This window comes from Sparus aurata, chromosome 8 (assembly GCF_900880675.1).
Source record: "Sparus aurata chromosome 8, fSpaAur1.1, whole genome shotgun sequence".
NCBI lineage: Eukaryota > Metazoa > Chordata > Actinopteri > Spariformes > Sparidae > Sparus > Sparus aurata.
This window is the reverse complement of record NC_044194.1, coordinates 12,785,207-12,811,385: the sequence shown is the minus strand read 5'-3', so window position 1 is coordinate 12,811,385 and position 26,179 is coordinate 12,785,207. Positions and strand designations below refer to the sequence as shown.

The 26,179-nt window shown below is 41.8% G+C and overlaps 1 protein-coding gene across 6 annotated transcripts in view; it reads left to right on the top strand.

Moving 5' to 3' along the window:
- Positions 1-26,179, top strand: part of megf11 (multiple EGF-like-domains 11) — an 80,313-nt gene that overhangs the window by 10,503 nt on the left and 43,631 nt on the right. For 3 of the 6 annotated variants that reach the window (XM_030426962.1, XM_030426966.1, XM_030426960.1), the window contains exons 2-7: positions 6,300-6,435; positions 8,522-8,636; positions 11,556-11,657; positions 12,066-12,166; positions 16,604-16,696; positions 16,866-16,886. In XM_030426962.1, the coding sequence (XP_030282822.1) occupies positions 8,530-8,636; positions 11,556-11,657; positions 12,066-12,166; positions 16,604-16,696; positions 16,866-16,886 (424 nt within the window). In that variant the 5' untranslated portion in view covers positions 6,300-6,435; positions 8,522-8,529. The remainder of the gene's footprint in view (positions 1-6,299; positions 6,436-8,521; positions 8,637-11,555; positions 11,658-12,065; positions 12,167-16,603; positions 16,697-16,865; positions 16,887-26,179) is intronic. The other 3 variants (XM_030426965.1, XM_030426963.1, XM_030426961.1) reach the window with 2 other exon arrangements.

The window sequence follows — 26,179 nt, the reverse complement described above, 5'->3', positions numbered from 1 at the left end:
TTCTACATTCATAAAGCTAACGTTAGACTAGATTAGTTCCTCTGATGTCCATGAAGCAGTTTCTCATTATTGCCTGTGGTTGGGAGTGGGCAGACTCCTGCCTGGGAGCGCACAGGACAGTGTTTGTCAGCGCCCTGACAGGCTGCAGAAAAAGTCTTTGTGCCCAGACGGAAAGAAGGAATAAAAGTATGAGGGGAGCCTTCCTCCAATGGGCTGTGTCTGGTGTTGGCCTGCCCTGCGGTAAGGCAAGGTTATTCAGATGAAAGATGGTGTTGAGATTAGTGAGCCCTGCCTTAGCGCGTGGATGTCCAGCATGCCGCACTGCGTGATTTATGAGAGTCGTGATATCAGCGGTCGCCACATGAATAAACCATGTGGCCAGAATTAAGCTCCTGTTAAACGACGCACAGCATTTTCCCAGGTGCCTCAACCTCCGAGTGGTATTCGCAGTCACAAAAGTTGTGATGTTGATGCTGTTGCATTGTGGCACTTTCTTGTCGATCCCCCAGTGAAGCAGCTGAGGAACCACAAGTTTGAGATCTTCTCCAATCGCTGATAATTCCCACGACTTTACCAGTGCTGTCAGCCGAGGGGTTGGATGGTGACAAGTGGTTGGAGAGTGACATGAGAAGTTGAGAAGATTTGAAGGCTTAACACAAGAGAATGTAACCCCACTAAATAATTTCCGTCCCATGATTTATTCAAATGCCACTAAAACGTGTTAAATTCAATTTGGTATTTATATAGTGTTAAAGTGTCTTTTTAAAATATAATGAGGCTGAAGCTAGGTATCATTTTCACTTTTAACTTATCTGCTAGTTATTTTTCTCAATTTATCAATTAATCATTCGGTCAAGGTGTACCAGGCCTATAAACAGACAGAGCTCCCGATACAAAGAATATCACTTTGCAAGAGCTAACATGAATTTAAGATGCACTTTCAAGCCGTTTATTCATATTGTTAGTGTAATAACATGGTGGTTATGGTGGGGTGAGCACAAAAAGATCATAGAAGTCCTACAGATCACAAATGTAGGATTATTCAACTATAACTGCTCTTGAAAAGGTGACATAGTGCACATTTAACATTGACTGATGTCTGATGAAAAATGATGAATTGATTATCAAAACATTTGCCAACTAACTATCCAAAGATTGACTTATATTAGAAGTTAAAGTATTGCTTTGTCATAGGTATAATAGTGGGTCTATACTATATATATATATATATGATCAGCATCTCCCAAGAGTCATTTGAAGTAATAAATCACATTGACTTGAATAAGACCGATTGTGTGAATGTGCAGTCAGACTATATTTTTTAATATGAAAAAAAATAATGTTTTCTATTATTTTATCAAAAATATCACGATTGTCAGGATCTGACACCAGTACACCAGTACTCCTAGGAAACTAAAAACAGCATACTGCACATATGAATCCTGTGCATGCTAAAAATCTGAGAATTGCGCATCTGACCTCTGTCTTTCCTTTACCATCTTCACGCTCTGCTCTGAAAATCATATTCAAAAGCCCAGAGCTAAACCTGGCTGCAATTTCTTCCTGTCTTATATAAAAAATAATATGAACTCACTTTGTGCTCTGTCCTTAAAACGGAGTTCAACTACTCTTGTCCAGAACCACAACTAAGCAGTATTATAGTCATAGTGTCCACTCCAAGATTGAGAGATTGTGAAGTTAATCCTGAGCTGGATCATGTCAAGCTGGCGTTCCTAATCAGTCAAGTGCAATAAAAAGTAAAGTACCTAGGAGTGCATTTTTACTGAGATCAGGTATAAGACATTGCTGCCTCGGCCGCACTTCATGCTGTCAGCATTACTGAAATTCCCATAAATGCAGCGGCAAACACCCTCCAGGGTTTTATGCCGTCAATACACTAGATGCCAATTCACATGTTCGGTCTGTTGAAAGTGTTAAGAGAGTAATAAAATGAGAAATCAAGAGAAACCAAGAAAAATCGATGCATAGCTTCCTCAGCACCGACTAACTTAATGTTGGGTCGAGATTTTCACTGAGTGGAAGAACTGTTTGCTATAGATCCTACAATTACAAAAATGTAAATAACACTGTTACAAGTCCTGCAGCTAGAAATGTATTCAAGTGAAAGTACAGAAGACCACCAGAGAAAATGTACTGAAGGCATTAAAAGTTGAAGTACTCCTGCTGAATGGTCCTAATCCGATTATTATAAAACTGACATTACAAACGAGTATTTGTTGACACTTTATAAGAACCATCATTAATAAATGGTAAATGTATAGTAGTGGAACTTACGTTAATAGTTATTTCACAGTTAACAATCAATAAAATACTTTTTTAAACCATCTAATAATTTGTAATAAATACATTGAGTATTTTTATAATGGCCATCCAAATAATGTTTATAGATGGACTACATAGTAAACATTAACTATTTACAAATTGTTTAAAATCTCAGTTGCAACTTTACAATAAACAATTGCATAATTAATTGTTTATAAAGCATTTCAATGTCCGTCAACAGTGAATTTTCTGCTTTTGACTGATGACTCATTGGTTCTTGCACTGTTGGTTGGACAAAATAAGTATTTTAAAGACGACACTTTGGGGCTCTGTGAAATTGTTATGATCTTGTTCACAATAGAAGTACTCGTGAAAGGTACCTGTACCTGTAAATTGTCCTTCAGTTTTCTTTACGACTCGGTACTGTTGAAACATGACCCTAAAATACCTTCCAAGGAGTTTTTAAAAAGCAGTTTTTGCAGTCAGTAGCAGCAGGATTCAGTTTTGTACTGTTTTGTTGCTCCGTTTGTCAGGAACCAGCAGGTCCCCTGACATGTCACTGTCCTCTCCTCCTGGCCTCTAACACATCAGACACTCCAGTATGTGGCTGAAGCCAGGAGAAGCAGTGTCTGTGATGCACCACACCATGGCCTCTCTAATGAGGCCTGACTCTTAATGACTCACAGCTCCCAGCAGCAGACACCGATGGCCAGCGGTGGGCTTATCTCATTGGCACTCTGTGCTGCTGGTTACACCTGTAACCTTTAGATCACTCCAAATTAGGTTGCTCCGGGAATCCTTCAGTAGTGATTACAAAACAGATTGAGTAGCCAGAAGAATTCTCATAAAAATTGCATATGAGCCCTCTGCCTGAATTTAGAGGAGGGATAATAGGCTGATTGTGCAAAGACATGTTCCACACAGAAGCCCACAACTGATCAGGCATTCTCTCTGCTGCTACAGACAAGATTGCAATACCAAGCAATGTTTCCGTTGACTGGTTTCCATTATGTAGATGTAAATTAACACAAGCAAGTCGTGATAAATGAGCACATAGGGCAGTAAGATGGGCCTGAGAAGCGGCTGGGATCTATACATGGGAGGTGAGCCTCTGACTTGTGCAGGTCAGTCATGCCTGCCGAGCATCATTCATGGAAGAGTGCAGGTGCTGGTCAGCCAGGGGACAGGGTGCTTAATTGCATTGCACTTTAATAAGTCACACACTGAAGACACATGGGTTTAATCATGCAGATGTCTTCGCTGATAGGCAGTGCAGAGGACATAGGTGTCTGTGGCTCATTAATGATGATGTTTCTGTCGGACACCTGTGATTCAGACTTACTCGTTCAAGATCCAGAAGTCCTTATCCTCACATGCACCACAGCACTATCCCCTGCCTCTTGTATTTCGCACTTGTGTCTCAATCAATAGCTTAAACGGTGTTCTGATGCTATTTCAGCGGTTTGTCAGCAGGATAAGATGCAGCAGCGCAGCGATTGTGAGGGTTGCACATAGTCTCAGTAATCAAAGTGGTGAAGGAATGGGAGGGTGATTCATTTAGGGAGAATAAGGTCTCTGGAGAACATTTTGTTTCGTGTAAAGTGAACACGTTTGATGTCAAATCAGAAGCGAACTGTTTTTGTGGATGTCAGTAGAAACCGGGAGGAGGCAGACAGGAGAGCCCCAAATGATAAGTGTCGTATTGATCCGACTTGTCTGTCTTATGCAGTGCTTTTTGTTGACACTTACTGCATGCAGAATCGACAATGAACACAAGTGCCCTTAAACCCAGTGTACCGTCATTTAAAGTGGATTAGATTTCGTCTTTTCTTTTTACACATTCAGATGTTAAAATTCACTCTGAAGGACAAGGCGAGGATTTTTTTCAGGCTTGACAGAATATAAGGGAGTTTTTGTCCTTGACATTCAGATTTTTTTAAAGTCAGCAGCCTGTTCTTCTGCCACATGCTGTGCTGCACACAAATACCTCAGTGGAGGTAGATTGTGACCAGATACAACAGGGTAAGATTTGGCTTCCGATGTCTGCGTGATAACGTGGTGCGACAGTGACAAGCTGGACAGAGAATTAGAGTCCAGATCAGAATTTGCAGCTGCAGTCTTTTTGATGTCGCTCGACAATAAACCTGTGTGCTGCCTGCATGCTGCTCGCGGAGGAAGGGAGATTGGAACATAAGTGCAGCATCCAAAATAATTCTTGTTCACTGCTACAGTTTGTTCATTAATTCATTAGTTGATCAAAAGATCAGATAATTGATCGTTTCAGTCATTTGTCAAGCAGAAATGTCAAACATCTGCTGGTTCCAGCGACTTAAATGTGAGGATTTGTTGCTGTTCTTTGTCATTTATGAGAGTAAATGAAGAAATCTTTGAGAGTGTTTAATTTGTAAATGGAGTGCTGCTCCAGCAGGTCAGGGGGAGAGAAAAAAAAGCCTCAGTGCTCATCAGAAATCCTCAGTGACTGGCGCACATTGGGCAACATGTGGGTGCTTGCTGTTTAACTAAACAACACTAAAGCTGTCATCACAAATAAGATCGTATTTAAAACGTTATTTATATTTATAAGTAAGTGGCACGTTCTGTCTTGTCCATCTGTCTGCTCCGTTTCAATGCTGTGGACAGCGAGCAACTACACCCACACATGTATTAACCATTTCACTGCATTAATGTAATCAAATGCCAAAATATTTAGACACAAAGAAGTTTTAAACCACATGCCATCATTGCTTGCGTGACATGCACAACAGCTCACATGCTGCAGGCGACACTGACCTGACTGCTCTCTCTTTCAATCTTTTGAATCAGATTTTAAATGTTTTCAAAACAGGCAAACAAGGGATTTTTAAGAGTAAATAAGATGGATAGATTTATTATCATTGCATATTGAAACGTCAACGGGAAATAAAGGAAGGAGGTGCTTGATTGAATCGAATGTAAATCGGCCCCAGTCTGAAAGGTCCTTCATCCTGTTACGGCAGCACCTGACAGAAATTAAGCCCTGGCCCTGGTCATTGTTAAATCTTTTAGGAGCTGATTAGAAAGCTAGTTAAACATTTACTGGAGCTCGTGTCACCAAAATGAAGCTCTCGTGAAAAACACACATTTTTACCATGGCTTCTGTTGAGCGAAAGTGAAATCAAGTTGTTGTTTTTTTTCTTTCTTTTATTGGTAAGTGTGTCCTTGCTATAGTAAAGGTGTGTGCAATTGTCTGCCAGTTGTGTGACAGGTTCATTTAAATTCAGCTCTGACTACCAGACAGAGCTGTCTAAATGATTTTATTTGTGAGCGAAATAGACTTAATGAGTCTGCTCCAAATAATTCTTCAGTCTTGGTCTCAATGTCCACCCGGCTGAGCCTTGGCAACAGTTTACATAGACAAAGAAAAAATGTTGAATTATTTATACAGCCGAGAACAAAAACATCCCTATTGTTTTGCTGTGCTCGTGTTTACAACTTAATTCAGAACTCGCAGCAAATCAAGGCCAGAAGAATCTCAAACCCGCCCTCTGACCTTCAGGAGGAATCATTAAAAGCGGCGTAGTGAGAGAGGTGACATACACATCAATGTTCTGTTCACGCCCGCATTATCATCGCAATAACCCCTGTGTAGGCTTTGTTAATGAGTACAGATAACGTGATCTTGTCGCATTGTGGACAAGCCACTTGTGGTGTTTGGAGTGTGAACACGGTTCATTGTATCAGGCCCTCTTGAGTTAATGTAGGCTTTTATTCATGTGGGTAACTCGGTTTGTCTGTGGACACCAGGTAGGTCGGACGCTGGAAAATGGAATGAAAACTGTGTGGTCGGATGTGGAGGCTGTGCTGAGTGAATTGGCCTTTCAAGAGGCGCTTTTGTGAACTATACCCCTGTTGAGATTCTTGATCCCATAAGAAATTTATGAGTTTGCGTGCGCGCATGCGTGAGAGCGTGAGCAAGCAAGCGAGCATGTGTCTTCTGTGTGTCATCATAAGCTCATTATTTTTCCTCTCTCCCACAGATCTTCGACGTGTCATCACCTTTCCCAGCGAGTGTGTGTGTCTGGGCACAGCGGCACTTCTGTCACTTTGTGCTTCCAGAGTCTCCTCAGCATCCACAAAAAAAAAACACCCGGGGACCACAGGCCATAAGATTAGGTGAGCTTAAGGTCACGTGGCCCTGCTCGCTTCTGGCTATGTAGCCAGAGTTCATTCAGGATAATCCTAATTTTCTCACCTCCCAGCCTCCCCTCCACAGGCTTGCAACTGAGAACTTTTGAGATTTGACAGATGTGACATGACAAATTATGAGGTGTTTCACTTTAGCAGAGCCATTCAGAGAAATGACTGAGGCTGTCAGTCTAATCACAGGAGCAATAAAAGCTTTCTAGTCAATCAAGCGGGTTCCCCGTCGTATTTAACAGGATTGTTTCAGAGAAGGGCCTGGATATGAAAGCAGCTGTAGCCCTTTAGCATGTGTGTATCTTGATTAATCATCCTGTTAAGGAAATGAACATGACTTTAACCTCTGCCTGTTCAGATGAACTGCTACTTAGAGGAAGTGGAAGTCTGATTGATTTTCTTTCACATGTGAGTGAACTACATGCAGCTATCAATGCAGAAGATTAGCTGAACATGTAAATGCCTGTGTTATTGGATATAGTCACTCAGAAATATTGAGCGCGTGCCCTATAACACACTGAAGCACATGCGGGCCTAATGTATTTGTGCAAAACACACAACCACATCACATATGATTACAACACTTTTAGCCATACAAAGATTCACTGCAGCCTGCTTGTATTTATTCTCAAGTGATTTTTGTTCGTAATCCAGCAATCCGTCAGTTTTCGATCCTCAGGAGGCCACATAGTGTTCAGAGTCGACACATAGATCCCCATACATAACATAAAGTCATGTTACCTCTAATGGCATTCAGGCATTAACCCAAAGTATGAGATATATGCGTGTCAGTCATGCATGTGTCATCGGTACATCCTTTATCTTCTGAAGCGATTTGCTAAGGTAAGACCTGCACATGTGGCAGATCCATCACTGTCATGTCCTTTGATCATATGCACACTTCCTCTGCCTATACATCTAATGAAATAACCTGCTGGTCTAAACAAATCAGCATCTCTGTCACTGTCACAGGGAGGTTTCATCTCTGCAGCCGCTCACTGAGCGCAGCACATGTGGCTTTTTGAAGGTCTTACTGAAGGAGAAACGCACAAAGGAAGATGTTAAAGGAGCACCAGCATGTAACTTGTCAATCCTAGCTTGAAAAATTAAAAGGAATAGTTTGACAATCTGGGAAATTCACTTGTTTCGGATCTTGGCAAGAGTTAGACGAGAAGACTGACACCAGTTTCTGGATAATTATAGCGCCAGAGCCGGGAGACAGTTTAGCTTAGCATCAAGATTGTAAATGGGGGGGGACAGCTGGCCTGGCTCTGTCCAGGTAGAAATTTCCCTGTAAGAATTACAAATTATGCCAAGCTTTATAATCTTAAAAAGCTGTCATTGAACAACATGTATGCCTTTAACGATTTATCTGTGTTAATATCAGCCAACTGATACATCGGTCGGGCTTCAGTCATTTGTGCAAATTTGACTGCTGGAACATTCAGTAGTCTGTGTGATTCTTCTCAAAATCCAATGTTAGACATGTAAAGGCATTAGCTGCAAGCTAGCTAGCAACATATGCACTACCGATGTGTGTGTTTAGGTGCAGCTTCATCAGGTACCATTCTCCTCCAGTCTTGATGCATAAAACCGCAGTAGCAACGAATTTTTTTTTCTTTGCCTCAGTTACATTCACTTGGATCTTTCCATTTCCTTTGTATGCAGTATACAATTTCCTCATTTTAGTACTGAACACAAAGTAAAGCTCACTAATTCATTACCCAATTCTCTTAATTAGTTCTGCATATAATCCTGACCTAAAACAACAACTTGTTTTTACACTATGTCTGTGCAGATCGCACAAGTTGTAGAGGTGCTGGCTGTAGCTTCATATTTAATGCACAGACATGAGTGCGGTATCAACCTTTTCATCCTTCTCTTGGCAAGATGTCAAAAATATACACGTGCATGTACATTGATCATTCTATCTCAAACACTACCTTAACTAAAGGAGGTTTGAATTACTGGAGAAATAACATTCAGTACTCGGTAAGGCCTGAATCAGAACTGATCCAACAACAGTCACACCGCCTTTTTTTCTTCTCTGTCCTTCTCTCAGAGTGAAGAATGGGGTCATCTGTTGCCCTGCTGGCTGTGCTGCTTGTTCTGGGATTGACCACTGGCGTATGGAGTCTGAACCCGGATGACCCCAATGTCTGCAGCCACTGGGAGAGGTGAGCATCATCTTCTCGTGTTTACCTCAGTACATTGAATTTTAGCTTTAAAAGAGAGTGTGCTGCATCGTTGATCCTGCAGCTTTTTCTCAGTGTACCTGCTGCTCCACGTGCTCTTAACCAAAGTTCCAGATCTATTCTCAGGGTCCATACAGCAGTATCGATCTCACACTGCTCGAGTCGCCAAGCTCTGAGAGATGGGAGGAGCTGCGGCTTCAAATGAAATACGCAGGCAAATTGATCAGTGTACTCTCATCCCAATCAATCACGACAGCCATAGAACCTGAATAATTATTAGTTGTGCCGGGCAGTGTCGCTTATGAGAAATAAGCAGGAATTATTTCTGTTCTCAATGCAAAGGGGAGGAAAGAAAGCTGTGAAGATATATTATCTGGATTATTGCCTGACCAAGGTGAGGGTACTTAGGGATTGTGGTTCCACCTTGTTGGCATCGAAATGAATTCCTTAAGTGAGCTGCGTTCATGGCTTTGAGGTCCTCCAATATCCTCAGACTGCCTCTGGCTGCATATATCACCAACATGAATCACCTAAAAGCTCCTTTCAAGTCCTTTCTTTGCATATCAAAGTTATTATATTACTTTCATTTGGGACTGTATCCGTTGACACAACCTGTGTGCTGTCGTTCCCCCCCCCCCCCACATCTCCTACAAGCATGACAATTTATATTCCCAGCAGTGTCTTTCGCTGATGAAAGTATGAAGATTGTTTTGTTAAGTTGCAGTACAATAGTATAAACATTCACTGTTACACATAAGTCTTCCCTTCAAAATGCTGCTTAAGTAAAACCACAGAGTATGGCTGGGCATATGTCGATAATATATCGTTATTATGATAAGATTCTATATATCATCTTCAAGTGTGGATATCATTGTATTGTGATACGTCTTTTCCTGGTTTTAAAGGCTGCATTACAGTGAAATTGTGCAATTTTCTAAACTTAAAGGAGAACTTCGGTCGATTTAAACATGCAGCTTCATTGCTCAAGCTACCCTTGACTTGCCAGTACCGAAGACGCGAAAACATTTGGTCCAACCATTACAGAGCTCCGTGAACGGCGACTTAGCATTGAACGCTAACAGCATGGGGTCAGAACTTTGCACTGTGTTTTAAGCGTCTTAACATGCTCCACATCTCACACCAAAAGTTATGCAACATCAGCAGACACCTTAGCACACAGCACTGTAGCGTGTATGACTCAAACTGAATAAAAAAGTAGTTAAAACAGTGTGTTTGTGCAAGGAGCTACTTACCTGTTTGTTGACATCCGTGTCTTCTGGTAGCTAGACCAAACTAGTCAATCCGTCGAGCGTGCACTTACTCCCTCACTGGTGGAGACGGAAACGTAATCCAGCATTTTCGTGTTTATGTTCATAATGTACATGTCCATGTTACAGCCTGTCATGAGCCATGAGCCTTACAATAGCCTGTTAAGCCTGTTAAGTGCACACTCGATGGATATGCTAGTTTGGTCTAGCTACCGGAACACACGGAAGTCAACAAACAGGTAAGTAGCTGCTTGCACAAACACACTATTTTAACTACTTTTTTATTCATTTTGAGTCATACACGCTACAGTGCTGTGTTGTAAGGTGTCTGCTGATGTTGCATAACTTTTGGTGTGAGCTGTTGAGCATGTTAAGACGCTTAAAACACAGTGCAAAGTTCTGACACCATGCTGTTAGCGTTCAATGCTAAGTCTCCGTTCATGGAGCTCTGTAATGGTTGGACCAAATTTGTTTGCGTCTTCGGTACTGGCAAGTCAAGGGTAGCTTGAGCAATGAAGCTGCATGTTTAAATCGACTGAAGTTCTCCTTTAACAGACTGTTCTACTTGTTCTAATACTTGTCTTTACTGACTTAGTCATTATATCCACATTTCTGATTATAATTTATCAAAAATCTCATTTTCCTAATTTTCTTCGAAAGCGGCAATAGACCATCATCAGATGGCGGTTTCCTCGTATGTCTCGCTCACTGTGGGAAGCTCAATGGTCGTACTGTTGTGATCCAGGCTGCATGTCTTATAAGTATTGGGAATTTATAAATTCATTCACATTTCAATGTGATTTATAAGCAAGACCATGGATAGTTTTATCTGGAGTGACAGTGGAACGTATTGTGATAAAACATGAAGTTTGATAACCGATTAGCCTCCATTAGACAACAGCTAACTTTTAGCATTCAAACAACGTTACTGTTTGATAAGACACAGTTTTCATACAATAGAATTAGGACAGGCGTATTTTAATTCAGAATTATTGACACACATCTTGAGGACATTTTTCTGAACCTGGAGGTGAAACATGAACTCGTGCTAACGTCAGCTAACGAGTTATCAGATATGTTGTATCTTGAAATATGGCCGAATGTCCATCATTTTTTTACTTGCTGGCCAAGTAATCTGACAACTATTTGTCAGATTACCTTAGTTTTTAAGTTGCAACCTTGAACAGAGCAGTATTACCTTATCCCAGCATTCAATATTCCCACCGTGGATGAAAATGGCCACTTTGTGAATAAGGTCTATACGGTTTAAGACTTAAGTTCAATTGATCCAAAACTATTTGTTTTTGGACTTTTCCTCTTTCCTTTTCTGTGTAATATTGAAAACCTTTACGTCTGTTTCTTATTTAAGAGAAACCAATTAAGGGGAAATGTCTCTTCAGTTTAACAGCTTACAGCTTACATCCCCACCTAACAGCGGCTTTTCGTAAGAGGTCACACACAAAAAGTTTGGGAAATCTTTATCTGAAATGTTCTTGGTTACTATAAATGTCAGATAAATGTAGTGAAATAAGAAGTACAATGAAGTGGTCAAGTGAAGTAAAACTACCTTTAAATTGGGCTACAGCACAGAGTTTCTCTCCACCTTAAGTGTCTTAACATCTCTGTGTTTCAGCTACGCAGTGACCGTCCAGGAGTCCTACGCTCACCCGTTTGACCAGATCTATTACACCAGATGCACAGACATCCTCAACTGGTTTAAATGCACAAGGCACAGGTACGTTTGGTGGGAGTCTCCTTATTTGCTCCTTTATTTGTTTCATCCGTGACTCACCCTTTACTGTCCCCAAAATTTGGAGCCAAGTCCATGAGGGCCACAGTAAATGTTCTTGTTAATGTGGCAGTGAAGTGGTCAGAGCCAGGATGCCTCTGACTGTAATCATCTTACAGTAAATGTTTTGATTACTCTATTGAGGTTTATTGTGGGCATCCAACTAAATAAGTGCACAGAGTTGCCTCCGAAATACTGATTTTTATGTAATACTCAAACCTCACTCGATTTTGAGTCTTTGTCTTCCTTAAAAAACCTAAAAAAACACGCTATTACCTGCTATATGTTTTCTTGCCCTTCAGAAAGGGTAACTATTTACCTCACGTAGCTGTCTCTGTGTGTCTGTTTTTCCAGGATCAGCTATAAGACGGCTTACCGGCGGGGAGTAAGGACCATGTATAGGCGCCGCTCACAGTGTTGCCCTGGTTACTTTGAGAGCGGAGACTTGTGTGTTCGTGAGTATCCTTTATTTAACTCCTTTGTCCTCAGTGATGGCATTCAGGTTATGTCTGCTGGAACTTTTTGTGAAAAGGGAGGAAGTATTAGGATCGATTGTCACAGTGGGTGGCCTGCAGCCGTCGGCCGTGCCTCCGTCGCTCTCCTCTCCGGTCTGATCCTCACAAACTCCCAATCACACGGCGGGACCACCACTCCTGTTAACATGCCGCCACCATCCATGTGAATTTACTCAGTTTCTATTGAGGGTGATTTAACATGAAGGCGCTGTATTTTACAGCCCTACTCGCTCTCTGCTTTGCTCTTCCAGCAAGAGTAATTTAATTGAAGTTGTATAACAATGAGAAAAATTAACGAGCCAAGAGGGTCCCGGTTAGAGACTTAGTAGGTATTGCACCCCCCATAAAACCACACTGGAGTTCAATAACATAAAAAGAGCAGAAGCCGTTAAAGCTGAAGTGTAGCAATATGCTGATAGCAATCCTTTACTGTACTTTTTTTTTGTTTTTTCATTAATCGTCATTGATTTCTATTTTTATCCGCACACATCAAACTGAACATTTTTGCACGTTGGCCAAATAAAGACAGAACATAGCTTCTAAAAGTCACGTTTTTATTTTTGATTCTCTCGCCTCACCTAATGTTTTATTCCCTTTAAATAAGATTAGAATCACACTTTAATAATTTCCTAGATCTTTCACAGCACGGGGTCCCTCCCTGATACAGCGACTGCAGCCGTGTGGGTACGCTCTCTGACCACAGCCGAGCTTGTCCTTGTCTAGGCTCGACTAGCCTCGGGGCGGCAGAGCACAGGGAAGCCAGCCAGCACCGAATGAAAGAGCCAGTGTGATTATCTGGGGTTCTTGAGGAGGGAGGCTCAGATTGATCAATAATGTATTCATTTGACTGACAATGGAAGCTATTTGTTCATTAACAGTCTTCCCAGGGTGTTAACCAGGTGATTCTGCAAATTGTGGAGGTTGCGTGTTAAATCTACCCTTCGCTTCGTGTGAACAATAGGTTTTTTTTGTTTTGATATCACTTCTGTCTGAGAGCGCGATCAGCCGACCTTTGACCCTCTTCCAGGTGAAGCGTGGGGAGGCTGAGTTGCTCGGGACGAAGAGGGCAGTTTTTGCTTTCTGCTGCCTTTGCAAGCCGTTCCACCCCTTTTAATCCTCACACTCTCACTACCAGGATTAAGAGATTTGTCCTCCCCGAGCTGTTTTGCATGCAGTGACAAAAGGGGGGGGGGGGGCCTTATGGAGTAAATCGACCCGAAATTAACTCAAGTTGTCTATTTCAGGACACTTTGTTGTATTGTTAGTTTACTGTGGGTTCCTCTGTGAAATCTGTGTCATTAAAAGTCAAAAAACGCTTCCAGAGTGTTTGCCTTTTAATCCTGCCTGTTTGTGTGTGTGTGTGTGTGTGTGTATGTGTGTGTGTGTGTGTGTGTGTGTGTGTGTTTGTATTTGCACATAAACACTCACATTAGCTCCGATGAGAGGCGGCTAAATGAATCTGGGGATGTGAAGACCTTGAATAAACCAAAAATGATCACACAAACACACAAAAGGAGAATACTTCAGACGCTGAATCAACAGCATTATCTTTAAGGGATACTTCTTTGATTTGTTTGTTCTCTCCTTTCATTGCGTCTTCTGGAGGACGATTGTTTTCATTTTTTTCTCAAAGCCCTCCACGATAAGTTGAACTTTGATCTGTTTGACTTTAATTAGCGCTTGAAGTTTCCGACGAGAGGTCTTTATTAATTCTGTGACCTTTGATCTGTCATAAGTCATTACCTTAATCTGTAACTGGCCCATGTAGTTGTGGGATGTGAAGAACTCATTTCCCCCCTAATAAGCATGATTAATACAGTTGTGCACGAGCAAGTGAGGGGAACACGCTAATGACAACAGCTCCTAATATCTTCAGAGGGCTGACAGCACTGCAGGGCGATGAGTCCCTCTTTTTTTTTTTTTAGGGCATTTAGGCCCGATGACTCCTGTGTGACTCTCGTCTGTCCACTGGTGCAGTGTAATTCTAAAAATGACTTTGGCGGTGGAATTAGTTGGGTCTTGATAAAGTTTCAGGCAGAAATACGCTAGCACATTTCACATTTGGGTTTTTGATGATCGTGAAGATGATGAGATTTTTCTCCAGAAAGGAATTCGCCGCCTTTGATTTCATTTTTTTTTGGCTTTGTTGCATTTTTTAATGCTTCAAAGACACAGTTTTTAAAATAAAATCATCGCTGTGCTCGACAGAGGCATGTGGAGGAAGCTTTGGAGGGAGTTGTTTGATGTGTTCTGTGGGCATACTGTATCTCTTAGATTGATTTATCGCCACGTTCCACGTTTTTTCTTTTTTTTTTCACTTGATTTTCACTACAAGTGTTCTACAAGACACTACTATTATTAAAACCATAAACAAACAGATTTATGGTGGTAGTTCTTTTTGTTCCTGGCTGCAGCAGAGCTCTCCAAAAAGCAGGGAGGAAAAACAGTTTGAGACTTTACAGATGTATTTTATCAGACGTTTTAAAAGACTGTAGTTCGACTGGGCACGAATATTGAATTTATTAACACTGCATGACAATCACCAATTAGCTCCATTGTTCCCTGTTCTGATAACACCTCTGCATAATGAGTTAGATTGGCCTTTTATCTAGATGAAAGACTCAATTTTCCAACAGATTCCTTAGACATGAGTTAAGCAGAGTGATTCATGAATTTCAATTAAAATGAAAGACCTACCTCCTACTTTATTATGCCATCCCTTCAGTACACCGGTTCAGATCTCAGGAGAAGGGAGCGCTTTATCCTTTCTCCCATATTCAAAACTTCATTTCCATATTTCTTTTTTTTTCTCCCTCTAAAGGATATGACACATTTGCATTTCCCTGTTCTCGCTGATCAGAATTTGCTGATTGAAAGTAAACGAAATCAACTCATCGTGGTGACATTGAATTCGTCTCCTCTCCTGTTTGAATACTCTGCATATGGTGGACTCATTGATTACATGTAGTCAATCTCACACCTTCGTCAGCACAAATGCTCAAGCCCCCTTTTTCTTTTCCTGCTGGTTTTCTGTAATTAGGCGTTTTTTGTTTTTTTTCCTGCCAGAAAACCGATTCTCAGAAATCTTCCCTAAATTATCTTTCAATCTCTGGGTTTACCATTTTTGCCTTGGGAGCATTTCTGCGATTAGCACCGGCTTGTGGGTGTTTAGGATTCACTCCTCTTTCTCCTCTCCCGCTGCACCTCTCCCGCAGGCAGCGGATCCTAATCGAAGCCTGATTGAGTGATAATCTATAGTAGCACTGTTCAGGCTTGCATCCAGCTCTCTGCTGACCTCTCTGCCTGCAGGATGAGCACCATAGTGCTGCACACTGAGCAGCAAAATCGCTCCAGGGCTGTTGTTGTTTAAAAAACCCCGACGGATGCTGTCCTGCTGCCCTTTTTGCACTTCTGATCATAACCCAAGACAAAAAATAAAGAACAAAAGAAGGAGTACACGGATGAAATGCTGGATCAGTTCCGACGATGGTCTGGCTGCCTGTTCTGCTGTCCTTGGACTGTGTATCATCCCTCCACAGGCTGTGATAGTGGACTGCTGATTCCCATCAGGCAGGGTTTCTCTCTCTTCATTTTGGCCTGACTTTCTCATTCCTCAGATAAGAGCCTGCCTGTCTTAACCCTGCTGGCCAGATGACCTTGGCTGCCACAGATTTATTCATGCTAAGTGCTTATTTTTGTCGTACTATTCTTTCTTGGCTTCACAAAAAAAAAAAAAAAAAAAAAAAACTGGCACTGTGGCAGAAAAAAACCAAAAAACCCTCCACGTAGGTCACTTTATTATCCAGCTGAACCAAACCTCCAACTCTTGTGAACACGCTCCCAGGCATACTGATGCCGACCCAATCAATCCGGTGCCGTGTTGCTCAATATGAATGATCAAGAAAACTGCACACTTAGTAAACACTGTGGTGCCTGGACCTGCTACATTAAAGCATCACTGTATGACAAAGCACTGGCTGATCAAATTAGAGGGGATTTACAGCTTGTTCCTTCATGGCTCAGCCTGCTGATAACAGCTCATTGTGAGGAGTTAAGCTATGTGATAAACAGAGATGTTGACCAAAGACTCAATCTCCTAAAAAATCATTTAGCCAAGTGTCAAGTAGTGGAGATGGATGTTGAATATGAGTGCCATGGCTAAGATTTAGTCCCTTGATGGTATTAGGGAGATATTGAGTGTTCAATTTTATGGCCCATTTTCTTTCAGCTGTTATCTTGGTGCTTTTCATTATGCTGTTTATTGGTGGTTTAATGATGTTTTACACTGTGTGTGTGTGTGTGTGTGTGTGTGTGTGTGTGTGTGCACGTGTTAACTCAATTATATACTACACTGATTATTGTCTCTTTGTGTCTCAGCTCTCTGTACAGAGGAGTGCGTCCATGGCCGCTGCGTGTCTCCTGATACATGCCAGTGTGAGCCCGGATGGGGCGGACTGGACTGCTCCAGTGGTGAGTGAGCTTTACTCCCCTAAACCAGAATTTAGGCTCTCAGACTCATTTATTCCTAAATGGCTTTCACAGCCTGTTAGTCCGTAAGAATTTACTCTGAATCCTACAACTGTTTGCCTCGATGTGCGTCTATCTCAAAGCTGCTCAGCTTTGTATCCTCTCTTCTTAGCAAACAAAGCCAATGGAACAGGTAAGTCCCAATGAATTCATTTTCATTTGCTGGAAGTGGAAGTGATTTGCTTGATGAATATAGCGGATGGATGGATGGTTGCATCCCCCCCTGTGTCTACTGTACTGAGCTCTCTGTTATGGTCTTAATCATGATTAGACTGGTGCCTATGACTCGTTCAGTGAAGAGGTGAATCAATGCCAGGCTGACACAAACCATTGTGCTGGCCTTTCTATTTACTGGGGTTTCCTCACAGCTCCCAGAGCTGGACTCCAGGAGGGATGGGAGAGTGGAGTTAAGCATATCCATCCTGCAATCAGCTGAAAGCTGGAGCGTCACTGAGGCCATGCCAGAGGAAAGAATCTATTTACTCCTCTGGGATATTTATGTCTGGAGAGAAATGGTGAACGTGCAGTGACCCAGTCACCACTTTCTGCGTCAACATTTCTGACCCCAAATTCCTCAACTGTCTGCCCCCTGTAGCATTTAACTGTTACTCCCTATTGCATATTTAAGAATGAGTAATGGGAGCTAAAATCATATCAGCAGTGTTATTGTATAGATCTATGAGTTTTCATTAGCAAGAGAGCCATTCCCTGATTAGCAACTGTGTGTAAATCAGCTGGCCTCGCTGCACCGCCGGCCCATTGCTGGCGGATTCATGGGCATAAATGACAAGCCTGAGCTGTTTGCCGCTGCTCACTCCTACTGACTGGTGAGGGTCCAACAGGGAGGATGTGAGGTTCAGGGGGCCTCAGGGACTCTTGTCCCACTCTTGGTTGGTTAGGAGTGCAGCCGTGCGTGCCTTTCAGCCTGCAGGTGCTGTGCTAATCCACCTTATTAAAACAGACTTGATGATTGAGACAGAGGCATTATTCATAACTTTTAGATTTCCATACCAGGCATGATTCCAGGCTTTTTCATTTACGAGCTTTCATCTGTAGAAATGAGGAATGCGTGCCAATTTTTAAATTAAATCTGCCCTCTTTTTCCTTCATGTAAATGGTTCAGCATGTTTTTGGTTTTTTTTGTATTGCACAGTAAATTTTAGTTTCACCCAGCTCAGATAGGTGACGTGAGCCTCAGTAGTCGTCTTGTAAGTGGATGGAGCCATCACGGTGGGCTGAAAAACACACATTAACATCCATTCAGTTCCAACACAATCAATGTCACGGTTTATTTGCTGTTTATTTTACCGGCATTGTGTTTGAGTTGAGGTATTTGTGCTCTGGTAAAAAAGCCAATTCCCCAACACAGTAGCTGGTGAGAGGGAAGAATGAGCTGGTCACATGATGAAGGATGTGCGAATGTGATAAAAAGTGTGTCGCCCAGGCTTGGAGATGAAGAGCTGCCGTGGGATGCTGAGCAGCCTAAAGCTGAAGTGACAGCCTTTCAGCCAGCGATCTGGAGCTGGATCAAAGGCTTGGACCTCGTTTCTGGAGCAGCACCCACCAGGAAGCAGTTTTGTATATGGGTCAGGTGGTGAAAATAAAGAGTCGGACTGTTTGTGGCCAGAACAGAGAAGGCGATAAGGTGGGAGAGATTCAGTGAGTTGTGTTAGGAACGGTGGTGAAGGCCGAAGTAAAATACCGCCTGTTCTTTCACCCGCTGGTGTCCACCTGCTGTAGCCAGAAAAAACATTTCATCCTCTTCCCCCTGGCCTGAGGCAACAGTCCCACTGAGACCAGACCTGCTCTGTGACCTGCCTGGAGTCCCGGTGTGTCTTTAGACTCACCTCAAGGACGCTCTAGTGGATGTGGAGCACAGATAGAACGGCAAAAAACACAGGATGTTCGCTGTTTACTGTTGTTTGCAAATGTTGTCTCGTTCTACATCTCTCACATGTGGATTTGGAGCATTCAGAGTTGAGGTTGTGTTTTCCCAACAGAGTGATGAATGATTAATGGCTGTTGTTGGTTGGTGTGATTGCTCTAATGCCTGTGTGTTGTGTTTGTGGAACGTGGCCTTGAACATGTTTCTCTGATCACATGTCATGAAATGAGTTTTTTCATTTAACAGCTCGGGGCATTAAAACAATGTGGTGACATGTACCTGTTAATGTTTGTTTTTTTTATGTCACTTTTTCTCCGTCGTGCTTGTGTGTGTCTGTTTTTTCTCCCTCTCTGTTGCTTTGCCTTCCTCTCTTTTTATATTGAAATGTAACATGTTCGCCTTCTCTGTGCCGTCGTGTATACATTTGTTTTGTCAGTAGGGTTTGTCTTGAAAAACAACACTTTTTTTTTCTCAGTAGGATTTCCACCATGTAAATAAAAGAAAGCAGATGAAGAAAATATTAGACTCAATAAAAACAGGGACAGCTGGCAATTTTTTTGCAAAAGGCAAGTCGGATAGATGGAGCTCCACTTATGGGACTGAACAGTATGTCTTTAGTCATTTTACTCTACTAAAGTATAATACTGGGTTTCGCCACAGAAGTGATATTATTGGTTGTAGTTTGCAACAAATATAGTATACGCTGCGGTACAAATAAGAACACCACGGTATGAGATGAAATGGTAAATCAAATCTTTGCAGAATATTATACGTTTATTGAATGAAAACTATATCAAGTTGTTTCAGAATCTTATGAGTTTCTTGTGTTTGAAAGTAGACTTTCTACTTCGGAAGCCTCAGAGAAATGACCCCGTCGCTTTGCCTCCGACTGCTGCGTACTTTTCAGCCCTTATGATTTAATCCCTTTTGATGAGTCTGTCACACGGGGTCACCACATATGTGCTATAGTAATAACAGCTCTCAAATGGGGAGAATGATAAAGATAGATGTTGTATGTACAAGGTATATTTAGCGATGACTGCCATCGCTTGTAAAATATTAGGTGCAATGAAGCGCTGTCATCGATCTCACATCCTTCAGCCAGATAATGACATGATCCCAGCGCACGGGGGAGAAGAAAATGTGCATAAATCTGGAGCTTTTAGTGTCTGCCCCTCTTGGAGTTCTTGTGGTGGAGACATTCACACATTTGTGCAGATTATTCTAAAAATCAATGCTACCAAGATAAGTATCTGGAAAGTCCGAGGAGTAGTTTAGCTTTGTTAACCACAAAGCATCCTTTGCGTTCTGAGAAGAAATCCATCACACTTAATAGCCAAATCTAATGTGGCTGGTCAGCCGCGGCCCATGAGGTAACATATTCCTCCCTAATGTATTCAAATGGGAAGGCAGCCACTGCTGCGGGTGCTACACACATGGTTAATTGATGAATGTGGCCTATGAACGCTTGTTTATGGGATATTGCACCAGGCACGGTGGCTACATGCCACTTATTTTAAAGTTAATTGTCAACAAAATAAGTTAGATTATTCATTATTAAGGTTTTATCTCAGTGATTGGTTTTTATTAGATATTCAATGCACTGCCTTGAAGTGAGAAGTGGGGCTGGGTCAGGGGGAGATGATACCCTTTAGCTTCATTAGCTTATTTCATTGTTGCCGACTTCGGTCCAGACACGATATGAAGAAGCAACTAGACCAAAACCCTGCAGTTAAACTTCCCTTTCGCTTGAAAAACACCCTTGTGAGGAGTCCCTCTGGCACCCGTTGACAGTATTTACACATTATCCTCAGAAGTACGCACTTCTGAGAGTTATGTGTAAATACTGTGCCAGATGGTTCCTCTCCAATCCCACAGCAGCAGGACATTGACATGCATCGCTGTCAAAGTCCAAGAGACTGTGAATTACACTGAACGGGACAGAGCTGCACTCACAGATTCACCACACATCACTCCACATGTCTCCCTACTTTCCTCTCAGAACTTCTCTCTCTTCGTTAATATTACAGATTCTCTCTAACAGAGAATTTAATATCTGTGCGTATCTGTTTTTGTGTGTGTGTGTGTGTGTGTGTGTGCCTTTTGAATGCCAGCGTAAAAAAGCAACAAGTCCCATTTCTATGAGATGACGGCCCCCCAAAAAACTGGAAGAGATGACTTGATCTCCACGCCACCTTTTTAAAAAGAAGTCTAAATCAATTGAATTCCTCATTATACAACAGTGTAGAAGAGACATTTTCGGAGAGAACTATGAATATTCTAACTGTTTCACTCTGAAAGGGGTTCCTCGCTTTGTGTAACAGTCGATGCCGATTGCCTCATTCGTTTTGGCTGATCAAAGCACACAGGCAATGATATTTCTTGAGGGGACAGGAGATGGACCGATCTATAGTGTCTCATGAAACTCACTTACGAGTCCGTATGTGCACGTTTGTGTGTTTTCTGTGTATTCATGAAGCCCTCCTGCGTTGACAGAGCTTTGTTTTTGTATAGTACAGTGAGCACCCGGGGAGTGTTGCAGTCAGTTTATGTGTAGCCAAGTATGTGACAGTTTTATTTATTTTCTCCACAGCGCTCAGAGTTCATGCTCATTGAGACATCAGCTCTTTTCTGACTCCATATTGTACTGAAGAACGGTCGTACCAGTTTCTGTTGAACTTAATCGTATCATGTCATCACACGTTTCTTTTGCATTCAGACCAAAAACAACATAAAAATGCATTATCTCAACATTAAGGGGCTGCGTCAGTGGGGGGGTGTGTTGTTTAAGACACAGAGAGTCAATTAAAGTAGTAGAGTAGCATTTGCTACGCTAGAGTAGAGAAGAAAATCAATTAGTCATCGAAACCCTGCACAGCGGTTTTTATGTTAGTCCATGACAGGACTTTTACAACATTGTTGTGGCGCCAGACAGGTCTCATTGAAATGAATGAGGAGGTTGAGCTGAACCAAACCTCATGCATGACAAATTAAAAATGAGTTGACAAAAATGAATTCTTGCATAGTGATTAGTTACTGTTAAATATTTATAAAATAAGTAACCACAGCATGCTATCATGACATAACTGTCAAAGCTTACATTAGCTTGTTAATATATGAACTGGATCACTGAGTTAAAGGTATTTTGATGAAATATGGTTGGCTGTCACGACACTGTTTGATAAACATGTAAATAGGGAATATTTTTTAATTGTAAAACCATATAGCCAAAATGTTATGCAAATAGATTAAAAAGGCCAAATAAAGATGAGGTTTGATCAGATCTATCATTCTTAGCTACATAAAAACGTATAACTATGACATATGTATCTATTCTCCATGTTTGCATATAACCAGCTCTGTGGTCCAAGGCTGCTGTGCTAGTGGTGTAAACACCAACAATCTCTCAGAGCTCCGAGTTCCCAGTGTGGACAACTAGCTGCGCGGCTAACTGAGCTAACTAGCTAATTGTAGCTACACTTAGTAGCAGTTAGCTATTATTCTGGTAATATGCCGCCTTCTTTTTGTTTTGAGTATTGTTTCAACAAAACACCAATTCTTATATGTTGAGCCTTTAACGGTGCGACCGGATTTACTAAAATCACCTCTTTGATCGTAGTCAGACATAGTCGCTAAGAATTTGCAGACTTTACAGACAAACTGTCGGTTTTGAGTTTAGCGCTGCTGTTGGCTGTTAAGCAGAACAGATTGGACTGTGTGGATGTCACTGCTGTGGCTCTGACAGAGATTTTTCAAGATGTGGCAGCATGCCTCTCAGATCTTCCCCTGCATGTCTCTTAGTGACTCATGTGACTTATGTGGGGTGTAAATCACTGTACCGAGACTTCAACTGACTAGTGAGTCCATGGAATGAATTGTGGTACACGCACAGCAGCTGACTGTAGCCTTCTATACTGCTGATGACACACACACACACACACACACACACACGCACACACACACACACACACACACAGATGTGTGTCGATCGTGAATTAAACATTATTCAGATATTCTGACTGAAAAACGATCTTTTGAAGAGGTTCTGCATTAATATTGAGCGCCACACAGACACACGCATACACATACATACATGTCTTTATAACTTTTTCTGTACATATAAGCCTCATTGGCTCGGCATGCAGATTGACTTTGCTCTCTCTGAAGATTTTTGTACCATCCCATTAACCAGGATTTATTGTTCCCCAAGAGCTCACTGCTTCATTACCTTTGGGAGACTGCCTAAAATGTGTGTGTGTGTGTGTGTGTGTGTGTGTGTGTGTGAATTTGGGTGCTTTCTTTCCATGCGTATAACTTCAGCAGAAAAAGCAGGTGAATATCACGGCATATTGTGGTGACGGTTCGGATGATACAATAATTTAAACAGTGCAGTTACACCATCCAGTCCCACTGGTCATTATCACTGTGATGCTTATTAGTCAGTATGAGAGGAAGAGTTAGGGGCTCCTGGAACACACTATCCAGCTCTGAGAGTCAGTATAGATGGCTTGATTTAATAAGGACATTAAAAAGCCTCTCCTGTCATTAAGAGAAGGTCAGTGTGTCTAAAATAGCTGAAATGCTATGATAACAGTTTAGAGAGATAAGATATCTCCTGAATACTAATGTAGAACAAAGCTGTTTTAGGCTCATTTCACAGTCTATAAGTCACACTTGATTTTGTGGTCCGTCGCCGTGTTTATGAAGTTTGTTTCCACAGATTCAATTGATTTTTATTGATCATTGCTTTTGATGACCTTTTCTATGCTCCAGCGTGTGGCGTAATTCCACACAGCAGCTGTAGACGGCCGCAGTGCTAAAGCGCTGCTCTGTTTCGTCTGGTGAAGTCAGTCCAGCAGTGCCAAGTCCTTTCCTCTCAGTCTCTAATGACATGTTTCTCTATTTTGGCCATTGGCACATCCTTTTTGACTTGTGAGCCTTCAAAGCGAAGCGATCTCTTCTTGTGAAACCTTTTGAGAGGCCTGAAGAGTTAATGGAAAGAGAATGAGAAAGAAAGTCATAATTTTTGTGGGATAAAATCTTTTTTCCCTTCTGTCGTACCTTATTAATCATCTCACAGTTCCTTAGATTTGGTTGAGTCACGACCCCCAGCTTAAAAAAACCATTGATCTAGACCAGTCACCTTGTGACCCCTTAAAGGAGACATGTTATGCTCATTGTCAGGTTCATGATTTTATTTTGGGATACTACTAGAATAAATTTACATGCTTTTAAGTGCTCAGAAATCAGCTTTCTCATACTGTCCAGTGCTGCAGCTCTGTAATCGCCCTCTGTCTGAAACGCACTGTTTAAGCTCCTGTCTCTTTAAGGCCCCTCGTCCCGAATACCAGTTCTACTCTGACTGGTCAGCTCGGGCATGCCCAAGCCCCAAGGCATAAATTATACCAATATTTGACATGGTGACGTAGCATAATGTCACCAAGCCGCAGAATTAAAGGCGGGATTACTGACGAGCCGTTTCAGGAGCAGTGTTTTTTGTGGGAGAGAGCAGCTTCTGTGGGTGTGAGCGTTGACCATTTTAACTTTCAAGATCTTTTACATGCACAAGAACACTAAAGTGAAGGACAAAAATAAAATAAGTCTTGTTTAAAAGAAATCACTATCTTTTTGTTACCCCCATTAATTATTTGCACATAGAATGAGTTCAACCAAAGAGCTTTACTTTGAGCCTCGGTTTTTTAAAAACACATTAACATACTGTAAATCACAAGGAAAATAAAAAGAGAAAAAATGTTTTGTAGTACAAAGGTGCTTTCAAATTTCATATGCTGTTTTTAATTACATTTCCAGACTGAACATATAACCTCTTGAAGGAGTCCTGATCAAGGCCACATGCATGCAAAGTCTCATGTACTTTTTCATTTGCAAAATATGAGTTATTGACACCGGTATCACCTCTCTGGACCTTGGTTTCATGATAATTCAAAAATCAGAATAAGAGCTTGAGGTGTAATTCTGTTCTTCAGGATCATTACAGTCCTTTGGGTGCTGTGTTGCAGTGTCCTTGGTTTGCTTGGGGAGTGGGGAGCATATTAGCAGTCTTTCTCAGATCCTCTGGTGCACCTGCAATCTCCTGATGTTTAACCCTGGACTTCATTGGAGTGTTGCAGTGATTACAGGCCGTCCTCAGGGACATCGATTGTCCTGCTCCTCCTAGGCAAGCCCCACACAATGCTGACGAATGAACTCGTGGCCCTGCCAAGTCCAATTAACTGTCAGTGCCGCATCGACGAGCTCCTCCGTTTGTTGAGAGTGAAGAAAAACAAACTTTTAATCAAATTTGCCTCCAGGCCCCAGGGTATTTGGGGTTGTATTTTGCATTCCACTGTGTTCTGCCTCGCCTGCAGTCGTGCCACCCTCTCAGAAGGTTATATAGCATGTTGTTTGTGTGAGATAGTAGTATGCCTGCATCCTACTTTAGTGGCAGCCCTATCTTTCCACCGTCTGTGACTGATGAATCATCCAGCGCTAGCAACTTAATATTATACAGTCACAAAACAGAGCAAGACTTGGAAGCTAGGTCAGCTCATATAAAATGTATTAGTCAACACTGGCATTGTTTTATGTAAAAGGCAGCGCTTTGGTCGGTGAATCACTGTAGAGTGTGTCTTTGGTGTAAGTTTACAACATTTTGTCACTAGAACACACTTTCCCCCTGACGCCTGAGTGCCAGTCTGGAATGAGCACCTTTAACTTACTGATCAACAGAAGCCCAGGTTACAATCTTGTAGAATTGTTTGTGCTTTTTTTTTGTTTTTTTCAAAGCATTAACATCTCTACAAATACCCTCTGCTAATTCTGCCAAGGTCGAGATAAACAACTCTACTCTCCTTTGCTCTGATTAGACTAAAGCAGACATTAAAAGCCCAGAAATTCAATTAAATTGGTGGCTTTTGCCATAGAGGAAAAAAGGAAAAGGACAAAACGCTAAGAGACGCTATCGCATAGCTAGAGCTCACTAAGTGGAACAAAGAGATGTAGCTTGGGATCTAAACATCGAAAAAAGGGCATCTGAATGATAAGGATCAAAGGAAAGTTTAGAGGAAATGTAATCATTTGCGGACACGGGGATGCATACATTAGGATCCCAATCTGTGTCTTTGTCATTAGTTGTAAAGCTGGAAGAGAAAATACAACAAAAACAAGGTGAATGCTGCTGAAATTGTCTTTTTTGCACGGAGCAACTGAACACGTGTCGTCGACCGATACAATGTTAAGCCTGAGCCGAGGAGCAGACCTATAGGAGTTCATCGTGTCCTGTAGCGCGCGCTTCATTAAGACCTTCCAATTGAGTTTGGATGGATAAAAGACAGAAAACGCTGACTTACTGGTTTAGGCACCCGCATCCTCAAAGTGATGAATCCCCCCTGAGAAATTAGATTTGCAAAGAAACTTGACACCATGTGATTCTGTCAGCCTCGCACTTTAAACATTGGCTTGTATTATGATTCTGGGACATGTTCCTGGGACTGACTTCCATTCCAGGCTTAGGCGTACGGTAGTATGAATGACAAAATCGC